This window comes from Anser cygnoides, chromosome Z, assembly GCF_040182565.1.
Source record: "Anser cygnoides isolate HZ-2024a breed goose chromosome Z, Taihu_goose_T2T_genome, whole genome shotgun sequence".
In the NCBI taxonomy this organism is placed as follows: domain Eukaryota; kingdom Metazoa; phylum Chordata; class Aves; order Anseriformes; family Anatidae; genus Anser; species Anser cygnoides.
In genome coordinates, this window is record NC_089912.1 from 35,776,729 (window position 1) to 35,795,081 (window position 18,353).

General features: G+C 37.5%; 1 protein-coding gene across 6 annotated transcripts in view; it reads left to right on the forward strand.

Annotated features, from left to right (window-relative positions):
• The window catches only part of LOC106045238 (long-chain fatty acid transport protein 6-like), a 54,940-nt gene that overhangs the window by 18,394 nt on the left and 18,193 nt on the right, over positions 1-18,353 (forward strand). For 2 of the 6 annotated variants that reach the window (XM_048055168.2, XM_013195622.3), the window contains exons 10-11: positions 1,629-1,759; positions 4,663-4,905. In XM_048055168.2, the coding sequence (XP_047911125.1) occupies positions 1,629-1,759; positions 4,663-4,839 (308 nt within the window). In that variant the 3' untranslated portion in view covers positions 4,840-4,905. The other 4 variants (XR_010827622.1, XR_010827621.1, XR_010827623.1 and 1 more) reach the window with 4 other exon arrangements.

An 18,353-nucleotide genomic window follows, 5' to 3' on the forward strand; every position in this document is an offset into this window, starting at 1 on the left:
AGAAACTTTGGGATTATTTAAAACTTGTAATAAAGATGTAAGAATTACAAAATTATAAACCACAAACTAAGACTTCTCTTAGACTACATCCTTTCATCTGAAAAATGCTAAAACAGGGAGCATATTAAAAGATGACATCTGAAAACACTTGTCACTATCTTGTAAGTAGTAGTCCTAGAAGATTCATATTTTTTCATAAATGGAATAATGTTCCCAATGCCATATGGTGTTTCATAAGATGTGCAATACCATGTGGAAAATCTGTGGGTAACTAAATTACAAGATGACATAGAAAAGCTCGGAATACGCATCACAAGAATGAACAGTTTAAAGAAGGCAAACTTTCTTGTGGTGTTGAATAACTGCTCTGTGCTTCCTTTGGAAGAAGGCAAACAAAGTATAATGGTAAAAGAAACTATGCACTATGCACGTAAAGAAGAAGCAATCAGGATACCAGCTACTATTTAACATCAAGAAACAGGAGACTCAATGGATTCAAAGAAAGAGGATGTATGAAAAGTAAACAGGAAACAGGCCATAATGTGAATGGCTGTTCAGCAGGTGGCTACTAAATGCCAGCATGCTGATTTATGAGAGATGGCATTATTCAGTTGGACACAAATAAAATTGTAATTTAAGTTAGAAAACATATTTCTTTTTAATCTACAGTGGACAAGCTGTAGATGACATGAGTTGACAAGGATTTCTGAAAGACCACTGCTGTCTCAGGACAGTAACTAGCATACACTATCAAATCAAAACCTCAAGAGCTTAAGAATCCCATTTATTCTGGATTTCAGTATTAACAAATTCTTTCCTATTTCTGAATCAACATGAGTCTCACAAATGACCAAAGGAGACATTAAAAAACATGTTAATTAAACAACTGTGAATTAATTTTCAAGAAAAGGGAATATCCATACTTATACATCCAATGCCTTGGCCACATCACAAAGCTGCTATTTCATTCTGGCAGCTCATTTCTTCTAATTTAAATGTTTTCTCCATTTGGAATTATTACTTCAGTTTGAATTAAGAGAAAGAAGCAACTATATTTATCACATATTTGTTAACAGGCTTGTGTTTCTGTTTTCACATGGTACATGATTTGCTATTTGCAGTTCTCTAAGAGCTATTTCCATTATTTTTCTCTAATCTGTCCATGGACTAAAGCAGAAGATAGTCTGTATAAATCATTATTTATATAACCACTAGATGTTATATACGAAACAAGTATGGTCTCATACATTTCTACTTTTTGCACTAGTCTTTTTGGAACTCCTTTCATCTTTTTATTGAACTAGTGGTTCATTCCGTTAGGCCTCTATGTTACCAACATTAAAAATGAGCAAGATAGGAAGAAAACCTAGCAGGCAGCTCCCAGCTATACAGACTAACTAATAAAAAATAGATTGGTGACATTTTTTATTTGAGTGAAACTCTGAAAACAACAGTAAGTCTTACAAAATAAAATATCTTGTAACTTATACTGAATGATGCCTGAGAGGGTAGGGCAGATATTTCAAAGTATCAAAATATTTTTCAGATCAGTACTAAATCCCCTCAAAAGTCATACAAGACTCACACATACACATACTTGTCCTAATATTTATTTATTTTTACTTTAGACTGTGAAGGAAGAATAGGGATGGCAGCTGTTGTGCTTAAACCTGACCAAGCCTTTGATGGAGAAAGACTTTATAAACATCTTGTGGACTTTCTTCCAAGTTATGCCCGCCCACGCTTCGTGAGAATCATGGTAAGACAGTCATTTCCTACTTGTATTTATCTTTGGTCTGACATAAAAATTGTTCTCTACAATCACGGAAAGTAGAAAGTGATTTACAAACAGTTTCAAGAAGTGAAACACAAAAGGTCTAACATTCAGAAAACATTAAGCCAAATGAAGCAAATATTTGATGAATTAAAAGTATATGTTGCTTTAAAGATCCATTTGTACTTATAAATCTTAGATGTAGTTCATAACTTGGCAAAGTTGGATTTTGCTTCAAAACTCTTCAGCTAGTGTGTTCTTCTAGCTAATGGAAGACAAAGCAGACACATGGCTGTTGTTTGTAGACAACAGTGTCTACATGTTTTCATAATACATTTTCAGATGGCATGATCCATTCAAAACTTTTTTCCTAGTATTTGTTCTTGATGTGATTATTACCCACTTGTACTGACACAGCAGCAAAGAAATAACTAGGACTTTGCAACTGACAGCAAGATAAATACTTTACAGTGAAGATCTCAAAATCGGAGAACTAGAATGCGCCCATATGCTGTATGGTATAAAAGCAGACCTGGAATACAATTCACTTAAAAGTGCAGTTTAAAAGTGCAGCCTTTGTGTTCTCCCCACAATACAACCTTCTGCAACAGGACAGGAGAGCGTGAACTGTGAAAATCAGGTAGGGACCCTACATCACATCACAAAGTTTATAGCAGACAGTTTTCTGCTGTCATGGTATGTTGAGAAGCACATTAACAGTTTTGTCTCTCCACCAATATAGACAGATTTTCTGAAAGGCACAAATTGGATTGAGAACAGGATGGAATTGTAATGGAGTGAGTCTGGATGGGAGGAGGAGGTGGAGAATGTATACATTTAGAGAGAATTGTAATGAAAAGGGTTTAAAAAATTGAGGAAAGCTATTTTTTCACCAATGGAGGTTACTGTACTAAGTAAACACATCTTCGAAGGCAGTAAGTGTAGTATCTGTGGTGCGTCAGAACAGCAATGCTCTCCTCTGAGAAAAATTTTTGGAACAGACATGTCTTTATAGTTCTATTAAATACAGAATACCTATGAGGAGCTCTAGTGTCTGTATGTGTGGAACCATTTAAGCCTGTTTGTATTTTACGCATTCTTTGACTAAAGCTTTGTTAGCTAACTGAAGGCAGCTTACTACCAAAATCATCTCTGAAAGCACTAGTAAAATATAATACACTATTGATACTAATTAATGAATATTTCAATATCTGCAAAATATTATTAAAGGAAATAAAACCAATTTCATAATAAAATCTAAATAATCAAAAACATGTTACTGTAAAAAAAAAACATTCTAGTGGAGGATAAGATAAAAGCTAAAAAAGTGAAACCTTTCTGAGTGGAGATGGTCAGAAAATGAAGTCGTCTGAAAAAAAAAAATGTTTTGAAGAGTTCATCCTAATCAACAATCACAGACAAATCATGAAATTCTTACTCAAAAATGGACTTCAGATAAAAAGAATCTTGAAAATCTTTTCATCTGTTCGTAAGTAGGCTCTATCTAATGCAACTTGCAAACATGGTCAATTGATTTTGTGATAAAGAGAGAGAATGAAAGATGTTCTCAACCTCTCTGACTTGACCCTAAAAGAAAAGCAGAGGACTATAAAAGAAGTGCAGTACAGGGGCAATGAAGCAGGATGTTCTGAGGCTCTGAGATAATACTTTTTTTCACCCAACGGTTGGCTAATTTCATTTTCTATTTGCAAAAAGCATTAGGAGGAGGTTTCTGAGAGCGTCCAGGGATTAATTTCAGTACTATATTTTTGTTCAGGTTTTGTTGTTGTTTTTCCCAAAACTGTATTTCCATGTGAAAAAATCTGACTTAATTAAAATAACATCAGACGATAATTTCAAAAGAAAATCTCAACAATCTGTATTCATAATGCATATTTAAAATATTTAAGTTAATATTTAACCTGTCTTTATTAAACTTTTAATCCTAATCATTGAAACATTTTAATAATCACTGGGAAAAAATCCTGTTGTTTATTCAATTTGAAGCAAGCTCAGTTGGTAATGATTGAATATTACTACCATCTGGCAGCTATTCAGTACTTGTGTGAAATGACTTGGTGGTCTAAGTGTGGTTCCTGTCATAAGTGCTGCCAAAAAAAAGTGAATGAACTTGCAAACATATTAGCAGTCTTAGCTCAAAAGCCAAAGACAAAATGATCTGAGAATTATGGATATGGAATAGCAGGGGGAAGTGGAAATCAGTTATATTCCAAATCAAGAGAATAAAAACAAATGTAAACTGAAAAGTTGCCTATTATTTCAACATGAGGAGTAAAAGAAAATTTAGGCTACATTGAAAATAATGTACAATAACAATGCTTGAGATCGGGTGTCTCAAACTTTTGAAGAGAGATTATTTTATACACCACTTCCACTCTCATACACTAACTATTGTGTGCAACCAACTTGTTCATGAATTGGCAATTGTGTAACATTTTTACAGCAACTGCTTACACATAAAAATAACACAGGAAGGCATTTAACATATTTGTATTTGATTTCTTAAATGAAGTTTAGCAGCTGGAAATCAGAGGAGTGCCAGTACCATAAAATCAGTTAGCTCTCTGCAGACCACCAACACGTTTTTCATAAACTACAGATTTTGTGATCAGCTGCCCTAATGAAAGTTAAAGAATGCTTATTTTGAAACAGAGCTTGAACGTCGCTTTCAGAGAGATGAATAAGAAATAAAAGGAGCATTTAGATTTAGATTACACTGCATCTGTTAACCACAGCACTTCTTCTAAATGAAGCCATTCTATAGCAAAATTGTATGATCCATTTTAATCGGTAATTGCATCACTTTTTTTCACTGATACAGGCTGAAATGAAATATTGCACTTTACTTGAATTCTTTCTTTTTTTAGGATGCTATGCAAATTACATCAACTTTTAAGCATCAGAAAATGCATTTGGTGAATGAAGGATTTAATCCAGAAATTATATCTGAACCTTTGTATTTCTTGCATGAACCTTCATGTTCCTATATTCTTTTGACAAGAGAGATATACAAGAATGTAGCTTCTGGTGAAATATGTTTGTAAAGTATACAAATAAAAATGTTCTACAATATAAAAAGTAAATTTTGAACATAATCCTGCAATAATTTCAACAAAAATCAATACACAATATTTGTTCTGAAACCATAAAATGATCAAGTTAGTCTTACTGTGATAGTTTGCTCCTTCATAATACTGACCCACAAGTTATGTGCATTGTTTAAGCTGCGTTGAATCTGTTCATGTTGCTTCCAGTGGCTGCACATAGAAATTTTTATTTTACACACCTTGCTGATTAAAATTATTTTCATCTAAGCCACCATTGTCTTGTTTCTACATTCAATTCCTTCCCAACATTCACTCTTCAAAAAAATTAAGATAATGAAGAACACAGACAACAATTCTATCTCTGGCTGCACAATTAAAATTCAGTAGCTTATACACTTGTACCCATGCTGACCACAAAACATTTAAATAATAGCACTAGTTGTAAGCATAAAACATAACTGGAAGTATTCATACAATGTAACAAAAAATTGCTTCACCGAAAGACACTTGAAGTCCTATAGTTTAATTGGAGTCTGATATTAAAAGAACAATAAAATTTGTTATAGTATTCATATTGTCTTGCTATTGTGATTTACTCATCTCAAGAAAAATACTTCAAGATTTACAAGTGACTGTCACTATTAGAAAGTAGGCACTATTTTGTCTTTAGGAAACTATAAAAAAGCTTCTAATACAACACAGTTTTGTAGATATAACAAATGGTAAATACTGCATCTAAACAATAAATACTGCATCTTGAGGTTCAACAAGGCCAAGTGCCAGGTCCTGCACTCAGGGCACAACAACCCCATGCAACACTGCAGTCTGGAGGAAGAGTGGATGGAAAATTACCCAGCAGAAAGGGACCTGGGAGTATTACCAACAGCTGGCTGAGCATGAGCCAGCAGTGTGCTCAGGTGGCCAAGATGCCAAAAGCATCCTGGCTTCTATCAGAAATAGTGAGGCCAGCAGGATTAGGGAAGAGATTGTCACCCTGTACTTGGTTCTGGTGAGGGCACACCTTGAGTACTGCATTCAGTTTGGGTCCCTCACTATAAGAAGGACATGGAGGTGCTGGAGCATGTCCAAAGAAGGGCAACAAAGCTGGTGAAGGTTCTAGAGAATGAGTCCAATGAGGAGCAGCTGTGGGAACTGGGTTTATTTAGCCTAGAGAAAAGGAGGCTCAGGGAAAACCATATTGCTCTCTACAGTTACCTTAAAAGAGGCTATAGCGAGGTGAGGATTGGTCTCTTCTCCCAGGCAACAAGAGATAAGACAAGAAGAAATGGCCTCAAGTTGCACCAGGGGAGGTTTATGTTGGATATTAGGAAAAAATTCTTCACTGAAAGAGTTGTGAAGCATTGGAACAAGCTACTCAGGGAAGCAGTTGATTCACCATCCCTGGAGGTATTCAAAAGGTGTGTAGATGCGTTGCTTAGGGACCTGGTTTAGTGGCAGAGTTGGCAGTGCTAGGTTAACAGTTACACTTGTTCCTAGAGGTGTTTTCCAATCAAAATGATTGCATGATTCTAATATAGCATCCTGCTTTCAATAACCTATGCTTCATACTAAATAATGTGAAACAAATTACCAGAAAAATTATTTTGTATTAACTATAAAACATATTTAGCTGTGATGTTTAGATATTGACTTCATTTCTATACATTATAACCAAGAACTTCAAAGTATATACATTTTTGTATAATGTATTTTTTAATGTATCTTCTCCAATGAAATAAAGAAAATCTTTCCAGTAACTGAAAATTATAATATAAACAGATAGAGGCATAATGCTTAATGCCTGAGGCAGTGAAAATTAGGAAGGCTAGACATTATGTGACATCAAGGTATTTTAATGTAATTATAAAATCGATGGGAACAAAGTCTTTACCAAGCATTATAAAAGACAGAAGTTATGACAAAGAATCTATATTCATATAATCAGATCATATTTAAAGACGCACATCGATTGTAAGCATAGAATATTTTTCTTCTGCTTTGAGGATCTTCCTGAAAGTCACAGAACTTGTCAGCATGGCATTTTGGTTTACAAACATACATATCTATTTGATATGTCAGTAAGGCATAGATCATTTATAATCTTTTATAATAATTTGTTGGAAAGCAATTGAAAAATATTAATTTCAAAACCAAAACAACCTAATCTGCTGAAAGGCTTTATTAGAATAGTACCAAGGAATCACAATACCACTTTGAAAGGTTGTCTTAGCAGGCATGTAGACACTACATATGATTATGTGCGTAAGGAGTTATTTTTAAGAGTGCTATCACTGTATTTGGTCATTCAAAGCACCACAAGATGGTAGCATTTCTAAATGTTACTGATACTTGCATTCCTCTCCAGTAAGTTTCAACACACAATTTTACAAAGAAGAGTCTGATTTTTAATGACAGAATCACAGAATGGTTAAGGTCAAAAGGTATCTTCAGTGGCCATCTTGTCCAACTGCCCCCCTCAATCAGGACCAGCTAGAGCAATTTGCCCAGGACCATGTCCAGGTGGCTTTTGAATATCTCCAAGGAGGGAGTCTCCACAATGCTCTGGGCAACCTGTGCTAGGGCTGTCAACCTCCCAGTACAAACGTGTTTTCTGATGTTAAGGGGGAACCACTTGTATTTCAGTTTGTGCCCATTGCTTTCTGTCTTGTCACAGAGTACCACTGAAAAGAGCCTGGCTCTGTCCTCCTTGCACATGTCCCTCAGGGACATGCTGCCTCTGAAAATGACTCTCTCTTCCTACTAATCATAAACATTCAAATCTGGGTGCTTTAGTTGTACATAAATTAGATGTCCACAGGCCGGTGAATCAAAAGACCTCTTTGAAAGGACTTTTCACATGGGTTTCTCTTTATTCTCCTTTTGTCTTATCAAATTATAAGAGCAGACTTTCACAGGCAACAGAGCAGAAGCATAGAGGAGATCTGTGTGAAGAGCTCTCAATGTCTGAACAGTAAACCAAATACTGCTTTCAAGGTGAGAGAAGAGAATGAGACAGCTAGCGCTTTCACACACAAACAGAAATTAGTAGACTAAAATACTTGTTATTGGAAGCTTAAAAATAAATAAATAAATAAATAAATAAAATCAGATAAACCCTAAGCTTCTGGCCAGGACATTTCCAGTCATTCATTAAGGACTTGAAAACATCATAATATGACTTCAGCTGTGAGCTATCTAGTCATTATGGACACTCTCAGAAGACTGCATGACTTCATACAGCAAGGATTGGTTCACATGTATTGCTCTGGTAAGTAATATCTGTTGGAGAGATACATATCAGGAATACTCTATCTAGACATGACTTCTTGTTAAAATATGCTAGATTACTTCTGAGGGCCTCTTCCTGCCTCATGCTTTGTAATTTTTATTCAAAAACAGAAGTTTTGCCACAAGACTTAAAGTAATTTGGCTTTGTATGCATTACTAAGGTCTAGGTGACCTGCCAAAATTCAGGTTCTGTGAGGTTATTCTGGTAAGAATAGAAACAGATGGCAAAGTCACATGCTTTTCCATACACTTTCATCTGCTTCACAGTTCAAAGCCTTTAGTCACCTCTGTTAAGCTCCACTATTAAGCTTTCTTTCATGATTTTTTTTTATTTTGTTTGTTTTTTCCTTAGGTATTTTCCATGATCATATCAGATTTTAATATCTTGTCTGTTTTTTTGTTTTGTTTTGTTTTTAATTCTTTCTCACACCAGCAAAAAACATACAGTTCAAAAGTTCAAAACAGTATCAGTAACATCTCTATTTGTTATTTTAAATTCCTATATGGATGACATTGTTTTTGCTTTAGATGAAGATATGCAGAACTGGCAGTTCAAGTGGAAAGAATAGAATATATTGTGAAAATACATATATATATGTATATATATATTTCTGAGAAATAAGAAAAATCACCACCTATTGGCTGTCTCATGAAGAAGATAGAAATCAACAGTATCTATTGGTAACTTGAAGTGATGGTGTTCTATGGTCTCTTACATCTCTGTAATATAAACAAGGTCAGATTTCTACCTGAAATGGAGCCTTTCCCTCTGAGAAACTTTCTGTGCTGCATATGCTTCTCTTTCTATTATTTTTAAACGGGTTGAAGCTTTGCTGGAACATCATGTCGGCAACTCCAAAATGCTGCAACACTCCAAACCTTGTGATACAGATCAGCTTTGAATTTAGACTCTCTTCACTGCTTTTGTTTCCTCTCTGGGCACACTTCTTGGGAGTTAGTCTCTTCTGAGATCAGTTTTCTTAATTACACTCTCTGAGGCCAGTATGACCATGACCTGGGATCAGTTTGATGCATTTAGTTCCAGTGATTTTATGAATATATGACTACATAAATCTGCCATAAGTACAGTCTTGACAAGTATAACCTGTCATAAGTGTATTTGCAATTATAGCATCGTTACGTCTGTAATCTATAACAATACTTACTTCCATAGTATTATTGATGTTTGTTGAAACTACAATATTGATCTATATTTGCTACTGATTACTATATGACTGATTCTTACTGCCTTCAGTTTTCTTTCTACTACCTTTAATTGCTGTTGCTACTAATTAGTACTGTACTTTAAATATATAGTGCATCTATTAGCTTCCTGGTAATACCTGTAATAGGTTGTTATCTATCTATAAGTTTGCCTTATTAATCATAGTATATTTGCTAGTGGTGATTGGTGGCAATCTGTAATGGATAGAAATTTTCAGAAAACTAAAGCCTCCATGTCCTTGTATATTAGAGGATCCTACGAACCCAGGCTGAGTAACCCTTCATGTCGTGATACAGCTTTTCTCAAATTACTTCACTAACCAGTACAAATTTCTGAATACAGCATTTGCACACCATGCAAATTAAGTAATTTTGTTACTTAAAAACACAAATAAATATGGAGTAACCATATCCTGAATATACTCAACACTAATTCATAAAAGGATTTTAAGCAGCTTCCAGATGCTAAATATCTGGATGCTTTATTATCACTTTCCAAGGTACTACCCCAAATGAATAAAAAGGCTCTAAAGTCCTTCAGAAAAACTGATTCTAATAAAGGCTGTATTTCTGGACTATAACAATAAAACATACCAAAATGTTTTCAAGCTTTATAGGGAAGTCACAAAAATAACTTATCAGTGCTGAAAGTTTGAATAGCCATCAGGCTTCATGGAACGTAATTATGGCATGTTCCTTGTCTCCTTACCATCACTACACTCTGACAATGCAAAGATGCAAAGAGCACATGCCCAGCCTTTGGGAGGCAATGTAGTGCTGAGGAGCGAAGGACAGGAAGCAGACAATAAAAGGACTGTGGCATGTCATTAGCCTGTGTATCCTTCCTGTTGTTGAGTTGTTGAGGCAGATGAGGATGACTGCTACATGCCCTCCTTGCCTGGAGGCTAAAAAGGAAAAAAGAAAAAAAAAAAGAGACTTATAGACTTATTGCCATTTTCCATGCCTGATACAGAGTTCTGTCTAGGCAGGCTGCTATAGTCACTATGACACTACTACTACAAGCATGAAACTCTTCTACAAGCTGTGATTTTATTCCTCCAGCTAGGATTAGTTTATCCCACAAGCTAATAAGGCATGAAATTTCCTGCCTTGGCATTCTGTAGCAATAGCAAAAGCAACTCTTAAGCTCATTTCCCCAGTCTGGTATCATGGTTTACATACAGACTGTAGGAAGACATACTAACCACGAAGAGTGCTGTCAGACTGTTATAAATGTGCATACAACTCAATCTGTATTTAGTAATATTCATAAAAGGCAAGTAAACAGCGCTGGGTGCGTGGGGAGTCTACGCTCTACCAACACACACACACAACCGTTGAACTTTCTAAATATATAGAACATTGCTTTTACATATTCATAAGAAACCAGAGTACGCCTGTACATATGTACAATTAAAAAAGGTACCAACTGAAACATAAACATGGCAAAGTTTTCCGAATTCTGGCAAGCGTTTAACAAACAATCCTTTAAGTCTATTACTATTAATGTCCATGACTGGGGGAGCATAGTTGGAGATGGCAATCCTGGTTGAAGTGCTCCCATATCTTCCATGACTTCATTAATTTTTCTCAGATCATATAACAGTCTCCATTTTCCATTCCTTTTCTTGATTACAAACACCGGAGAATTCCAGGGCTAGTCGTGGGAACAATATGTCTCGCTTTAAGTTGTTAAGCAACTCGGCCTTCGGGCCCTGTGTATCCTATTCCTCCCGGATCGAAGGGAAACAGATCCAGCTCCTTTTCAGGGCCTATAGGATCAAAAGGCACGTCCAGGTCACCAGGGGGCGTAACAGCAAGGCCTGCGAAGGCTGTAGCGGCGGGGGGGCCAATGTCACAGCAGGCGGATCAGTAAATGAGCCCGCAGCTCCCTCACTATCTGGCAAACCACACGTTTCTGATTGTGGTCGCACATGGCTCTTTAAGGCCTCAGAGAGGCTCGCCAGGTGCCGAGCAATCCCACCGCAACCTTGTCGTTTTTAGTAGCAGAGTCCCACACCTTGACCTCAGTTTGGTCCCATGTTTCAGGATCATAAACTGTCCGATTGTTAATAAAGGGAATAAGCTGTAAGGTTACCAGGACAGTCTTTGTTTCTAAGGTCGTATGATTCACCATAATGCGCGACTGCTTACCTTCGGCCAGCGAGGGGCAGTTGTGTTCGCGGGTCCGCTTCTCTCAGCTTGAGCTTCCTTCCAGCTCCGGTGCGCCTATTTACAGCGACTTTCTATATGAGCTTCTTTGAGCGGTTTGCTGAGTTTGGCCGAATCTATCTTCATCAGGCGGCCAGTGTCCCTGTTCCTGTCCTGGTCCCTGTTCTGTTAGCCTGTCCGTGTTCCTGTTGTTCATGTCCCTGTTTGTTTTCTTCAGGTCCCTGTTCGGGTGCCATTTGTGGCGTAACGACCACACGGACACCAGGGTTCTTTTAGGATCAGTAACTGCTACTACTTTATTGATGACAGAACTTCATCATATCGTGTTGCATCCCATATTGAGGACAGGCTTCCTTCTTACACTATTCACCCCACAGCAGTCCTTGTCCACTAACTCTTCATTGGTCAAACAACTTTGCCCGGCAACCAGCAAACCCCCAGCAACTTCCATGCCTTAACGGCGGGAGAACAAGCAACCCGAGACGGCAAGGCGTCTCCTGAATCACCCTTCTTTGTTCCCTCTAAACTCTTTACATTCCTGATGGCCTCATCGTTAAGAGTCTGATGTTATCACCAACCATGGGACTTGTCGACCCCCATGGCCACACACCCACATCTCCCCCTTCTTTATTAACATCAACCATCTTCTTGACACGAATTATTTACTCCATATATCACAAGACCATCTATTGGATACTCATCTTTGTCCATCTCTGCAGAGTCAGCTGAGCTGCAGAGATCTTTCTGAATTCTTTTTGCTTTCAGTCATAAGTGGTGTGGACTAACTCAGATAATTTCAGTGTTGTCAACACAGTGGCACCTTAGTGGACAGTACGCTAGCTGAGAAAACGCTAAGAGGGGTTATCTCAGCTTGTATTAGAAATTGTTTGGCTGTTAACGTGCTGTAAGGGGATTCTTAGCACCACTGAGAAAGGAGTATGAAATTGTGATTAGTAATGTTGCAAAATCAGGCCATTTATTAAGTGGTTACAGTACTAGTGTACAACACAGGTTACTAATGTTCATTACAGGAGGTCCTTTAAAAAAATTGTCCACTGCACAGACTTATCCTTGAAAATTTCTTTTTCAATACCCTGGCATGAAAGTTACATTTTGCAACAATGTTATTAATGTAGATATAAAAACTTAAACTACATCCAGCAGAAGGCTTTTTTTTTTTTTTTGGCAAGAAAAACACTTCCAGAAACAAAAGCATAGTTATTTGCTTACATAATGCTTTTTTTTTTTTTTTTGTAAGTGTCTATACTTGCCTCATTGTTACCACTTTCTTTTTTGCTTTTATTGCCAAGTTAGCATTTGGACATACCTACATATTTACCTCCCTATTCTTGAGGTAACGATTTAATAACACAGATACAACCCAATCAGTTAAAAACTGAGAAAATCACCAATTTGTCTGAAATGTTCACATCTTACAACTTAGAAACACCACAAAAAGACACATGCACATACAAAAATATTTCATGTGTATGTAGTAGTGATTATAATAAATAAATACAAAGACATTAATATATCTGATTAAGTCACCTTTTCTGTTTCTCATTAACTTCACAAGGTGTATCAAGCAAAGGGATTTTATATGACAGATCTAATCTATATTTCTTATGAGAAATTACTGGAATCATAGAATCAAAAAATCAGAATGGTCTGGGTTGAAAGGGACCTTAAAGATCATCTAGTTCCACCCCCCAGGCATGGTCAGGAGTGCTACCTGAATTAACATAAAGCATTTGTTTTTCTATAAACACTTTTCAGAAAACTGTTAAACACAAGTGGCTCCAGCTGGAATCAGTGGACATCACAGCTTCTTAGAATGTCATAATGGGCAATTGTGTCACTAACTAGCTTTAATGACCCTGACCAATGTCACCTGGGATCTCCCCTATCCACTCAAAGAGCACAAGAGCTCCATTTAAGCTCTAGCCTGGGCAGCCACTCCCATCTGAGCTACGTTGTCTGGTCCTGTGGATGAATCTTGCTTTATTTTTGTTTCTAGTTCTACTTCTGATCTTTTTCCTGTCTGGATACACTGGATGGACCCTGGAACTCATTCATCCCCATTCCTTGTATGGGACTTCTAACAGGCCCTATGTTGAAGCACTTTAGACCATGGTGTGTTCAGGTGCTGCAAGACTGCCCTCCGGTAAGGAAGGGTACCGCTGACTGTATTGTGGATGTCCTCTGGACCTGTTTTGTCACCTCCTGTTGAGTAGCTTTGCTGTTATTGCTTGAATGTGTGAAATTAATATTAAGTAGGGTCTTCAGTCATCTCTCAAAGTAGGCTGTCTTGTGAAGGGGGAAAGGTGAATATCGGGGGAAAATGGGGAGCACAAAGAGCATGTCAAACATTGCTTCAAGCAAGCTTGAAATCTGGGTGTGCCAGAAACTCTTATTAGCTGTAAAGAAAAAACACAAGCTCAATACAGAAGACTTAATGCAAGAACAATTTGCTTCAAAATTATGTTTACCAGGATCTAGGTAGAAGATGCTTGAGGAGTGAGTCTACCACACCACAAAATGATTGTGGTTTAAGGATTCAGAAGAAATGGCCCAAACATGTGTGGAGAAGTGCAAGTACCTGTAACTTTAAGTACCTGAAATTCTTTTCTCCCCTTACCCACTGTAAGTTGTTTCTTCAGCTTTCAAGGGAGATGTTTCCGCTCTTCATTTCCCTATGACAAAAAAGAGGCTGTGAAGAGAAAACTGGGAGGAAAAAAAAAATAAAGAAGAAGAAAAAAAAAGAAAAAAGGAGCATATTTCTTTCTATCGAATTTACAGAAGTCAGTATTTTAGCACATACTCCAGTTATACCAGGTGACAAAGTATTTCTGAAAATGGTGTCACATACAGAAGACACTTTCTTAAAAATGTATGGACACGTTCAGAAATGGCAGTACAATTACAGGAAAGCACTATTAGCAAGAAGCAGTACTGACAAACACCAAGGAACATTTCTAGTGCAATCAATAAAGTAAAAAATAGTGAAAGCACGAATAAGTGACAGATGTTCTCTGGCATACTACTTAACATTTTGATGGAAACAGGCAAGTTGAAAACTATCTTAGACATGCCCGAAGGCACAGAAAGCAAACACCCTGTTCTAATCCTTTGAAGGATGATTCTGACAACACTTTCACCTAGAAATTTAACAGGATAAGAAAAAGACTTAATACTTCCAACTGGTAGCTATTCAAAGCACCCTGATTAGAAATATATATATATATACACATATAAAATAAACTTTGGTCTTCCTAGCAAATACTCACAAAACAGAAGAAAACAGAATGCAAATACTAGGCATCTGGTATATCTAAGAGAACTTCTTAGAGATAGTTTGTCAATCCACATTGCTGCAGTTTTGCTCAAGGCCTTCATATCTCAGATGTGCTCCTTGGTGTTTTGAGACAGGTCAACATGCCAGAAAATTTCCCTGGTGATCAGTAGAAGACTTTCTGCTAGATTTCTATGTTATCCTATTCCAACACAGGTAAGATTACATAGAAGTATGTTTTTATTATTCAACAACTCTTTAAAAAATGTATTGGGGTGCTACATGCTGCATGAGTAGTCTAGAACAGCAATTATAAGGGTAGCCAAAAATGAAGGAAGGGAATGCCCATAGGTTAGTCAGGTACTTTCAAATCATTCATAACTTCAGCCAAGTTAAAGTAATGGTCAGTAAAATACCTCTATAAAGGATTTAAAACAGGTGGCACTTTATACTGAGATGAGCTCTTTCACTTCTCAGTTCACTTCTTTTCTGGCTTTCCCCAAATTTTTTTTTAATTTTCTTGCATATCTCATATCTCATACCTGACTGTCCATATTCACCACCATATTCTTCCTAAAGGATTTATATTCGTATTCAAATCTTCATCTGCCTTTTATTTAAGATGTGCTTTTGATCTCTTTTCTACAAATTATTAGCTATCCTCAAGTTAGGTAAGTGACCCTTCGACAGGTCAGCTGCCATTTCCTGTACTTGACTAGCAAAGCAGTAGCTTTGTAAGGAGTAAAATCAAAAGCATATTTGCCTGAGGTTATCACAGTAGAATATGAAACTCTTCCATATCAATAATATATTTCATCTCAAATACATAAACTGGTAACAAAATTTAAAAAACAAAAAAAAAAAAGAGGGTTGCAGATCGCTACCCATTCTTAATGCAGATCACTTCTGGATAACAGTGAGACTGAATCACAACTCTATCTTTGCAGGATACAAAAAAAAAAAAAAAAAAAAAAATCACTGTTGTGAGCTTATTCAACCAGCAGACAATAAAATTGTTTCAGGAGTGAGAAAATCTGAATATTTCAATTTGCTTCTATAGAAGGCTATAGCGAAATTTTACTGGAACACTAAAAAATTTCCATAATATACAGGAAAATGGATCGTAGTACAAACACAATTTAATACATTCTGAGAAAGCTACTGGTTTACACATGGAACTTACTCAACACAAATGAGCAGAATGCAATATAGTGCACTATTTTTTATGCTATAGTACATTAACGGTAAGGCTTTCTGTTAATATACTACACCTATCAGAGATGATATTTCACTATATCCTTGAAAGGCTGACACAAGTCTGTAGTGTTGAGATCCTATAATGCATGACTCAAGACAAAAAACTTCATGCAATGTAAGTACTTTAAATTAATGTTCTCATGAAAATACAGTATAAGGAAGCTTCTAGAATATTATAAAAATTACATCATTTCCTGGATTTGAGTCCTAATGGACTTGATTTGAGTCCTAAATGCTCTGCAATGATTAAAACCTTCCATAATATCCTGTCCCAGTCACCGCAACAGCCCTTGTCTTGACCTCCTGCACTACCTCTAGAATGATTATACCACTCATTCCCGAGTTGCTCACATGACATTATTTGTCAGGAGTTAGTTCTGTTTGGCTGTTTCAGTCCTATGACCTGCTGACTCAGCCATCCATTCCAGATTTGCTTATTACTGGTTTTGGTTTAGATTTAAGGTTTTAGACTTTGCTAGAAATAATTTTCACAGACAGGCTGTGGAAATTAATAGACATACTCATTTAAATAAAGCTATTTTACTTTAATAGGGATGCAGCTGAATAGTGACATATGAAGAGTGAGAAATTAGATTTTCAAGGTATGTTAATTTATAAATATATATTTTCTATATTATATGTTTCTGTAATTTAAAACAGAAAAAGCTTCAACAGGTACTAAGTGGGGGACAATGTGAAAGACAATCTTCAGACTGTAAAGCTGTTTCCTTCCATCTCAATATTTTCTGAATTTTCAACATTCTCTGAAAAGTTGGAAAGCTAGCTGCTTTTAAGTCATAGACACTCTTTTCTTCTAGAAACTTCTACTGCTTTCTCTGTTGTAAAATTTGAAACTTCTATTCCACAAGAACTGTCAGAATTTTAAAATACTTTAATCAAAAATTTAAATACATAGCTGACTTCAAATTTATGCTATTGTTACGTGCTTGGTGGATGAGGGAAAGGCTGTGGATGTGGTTTACCTTGACCTCAGTAAGGCTTTTGACACTGTTCCCCACAACATTCTCCTCAAGAAACTGGCTGCTCGGGGCTTGGACTGGCGTACGCTTCGCTGGGTTAGAAACTGGCTGGATAGCCGGGCTCAGAGAGTTGTGGTGAATGGAGTCAAATCTGGTTGGAGGCCGGTCACTAGTGGTGTCCCCCAGGGCTCGGTACTGGGGCCGGTCCTCTTTAATATCTTTATCGATGATCTGGATGAGGGCGTCCAGTGCACCCTCAGTAAGTTTGCAGATGACACCAAGCTAAGTGCGTGTGTCGATCTGCTCGAGGGCAGGAAGGCTCTGCAGGAGGATCTGGATAGGCTGGAGCGATGGGCTGAGGTCAACTGTATGAAGTTCAACAAGGCCAAGTGCCGGGTCCTGCACCTGGGCTGCAACAACCCCAAGCAGAGCTACAGGCTGGGAGATGAGTGGCTGGAAAGCTGCCTGGCCGAGAGGGACCTGGGAGTATTGGTTGATAGTCGGCTGAATATGAGCCAGCAGTGTGCCCAGGTGGCCAAGAAGGCCAACAGCATCCTGGCCTGCATAAGAAGCAGTGTGGCCAGCAGGTCTAGGGAAGTGATTGTGCCCCTGTACTCGGCTCTGGTGAGGCCGCACCTCGAGTACTGTGTTCAGTTTTGGGCCCCTCGCTACAGGAAGGACATGGACGTGCTCGAGCGAGTCCAGAGAAGGGCGACCAAGCTGGTGAGGGGTCTGGAGAACAAGTCTTACGAGGAGCGGCTGAGGGAGCTGGGCTTGTTCAGCCTGGAGAAGAGGAGGCTCAGGGGCGACCTTATCGCTCTCTACAGTTACCTTAAAGGAGGCTGTAGCGAGGTGGGGGTTGGTCTGTTCTCCTACATGCCTGGTGACAGGACGAGGGGGAATGGGCGAAAGTTGCGCCAGGGGAGTTTTAGGTTGGATGTTAGGAAGTACTTCTTTACCGAAAGGGTTATTAAGCATTGGAACGGGCTGCCCAGGGAGGTGGTGGAGTCACCATCCCTGGAGGTCTTTAAAAGACGTTTAGATGTAGAGCTTAGCGATATGTTTTAGTGGAGTACTTAGTGTTAGGTCAGAGGTTGGACTCGATGATCTTGAGGTCTCTTCCAACCTAGAAATCTGTGTGTCTGTGTGTGTATTGGGGGGTGGGGAAGAATCATATACATAAAATACCTTCTTTAAAACAATTTAAATAATTAATTTATTAATTTATTTTTTAAAATGAAATATTTCACTTTCTTGACATTTGTACTATTGAAATAGCACAAGATAATCCCCTTAGT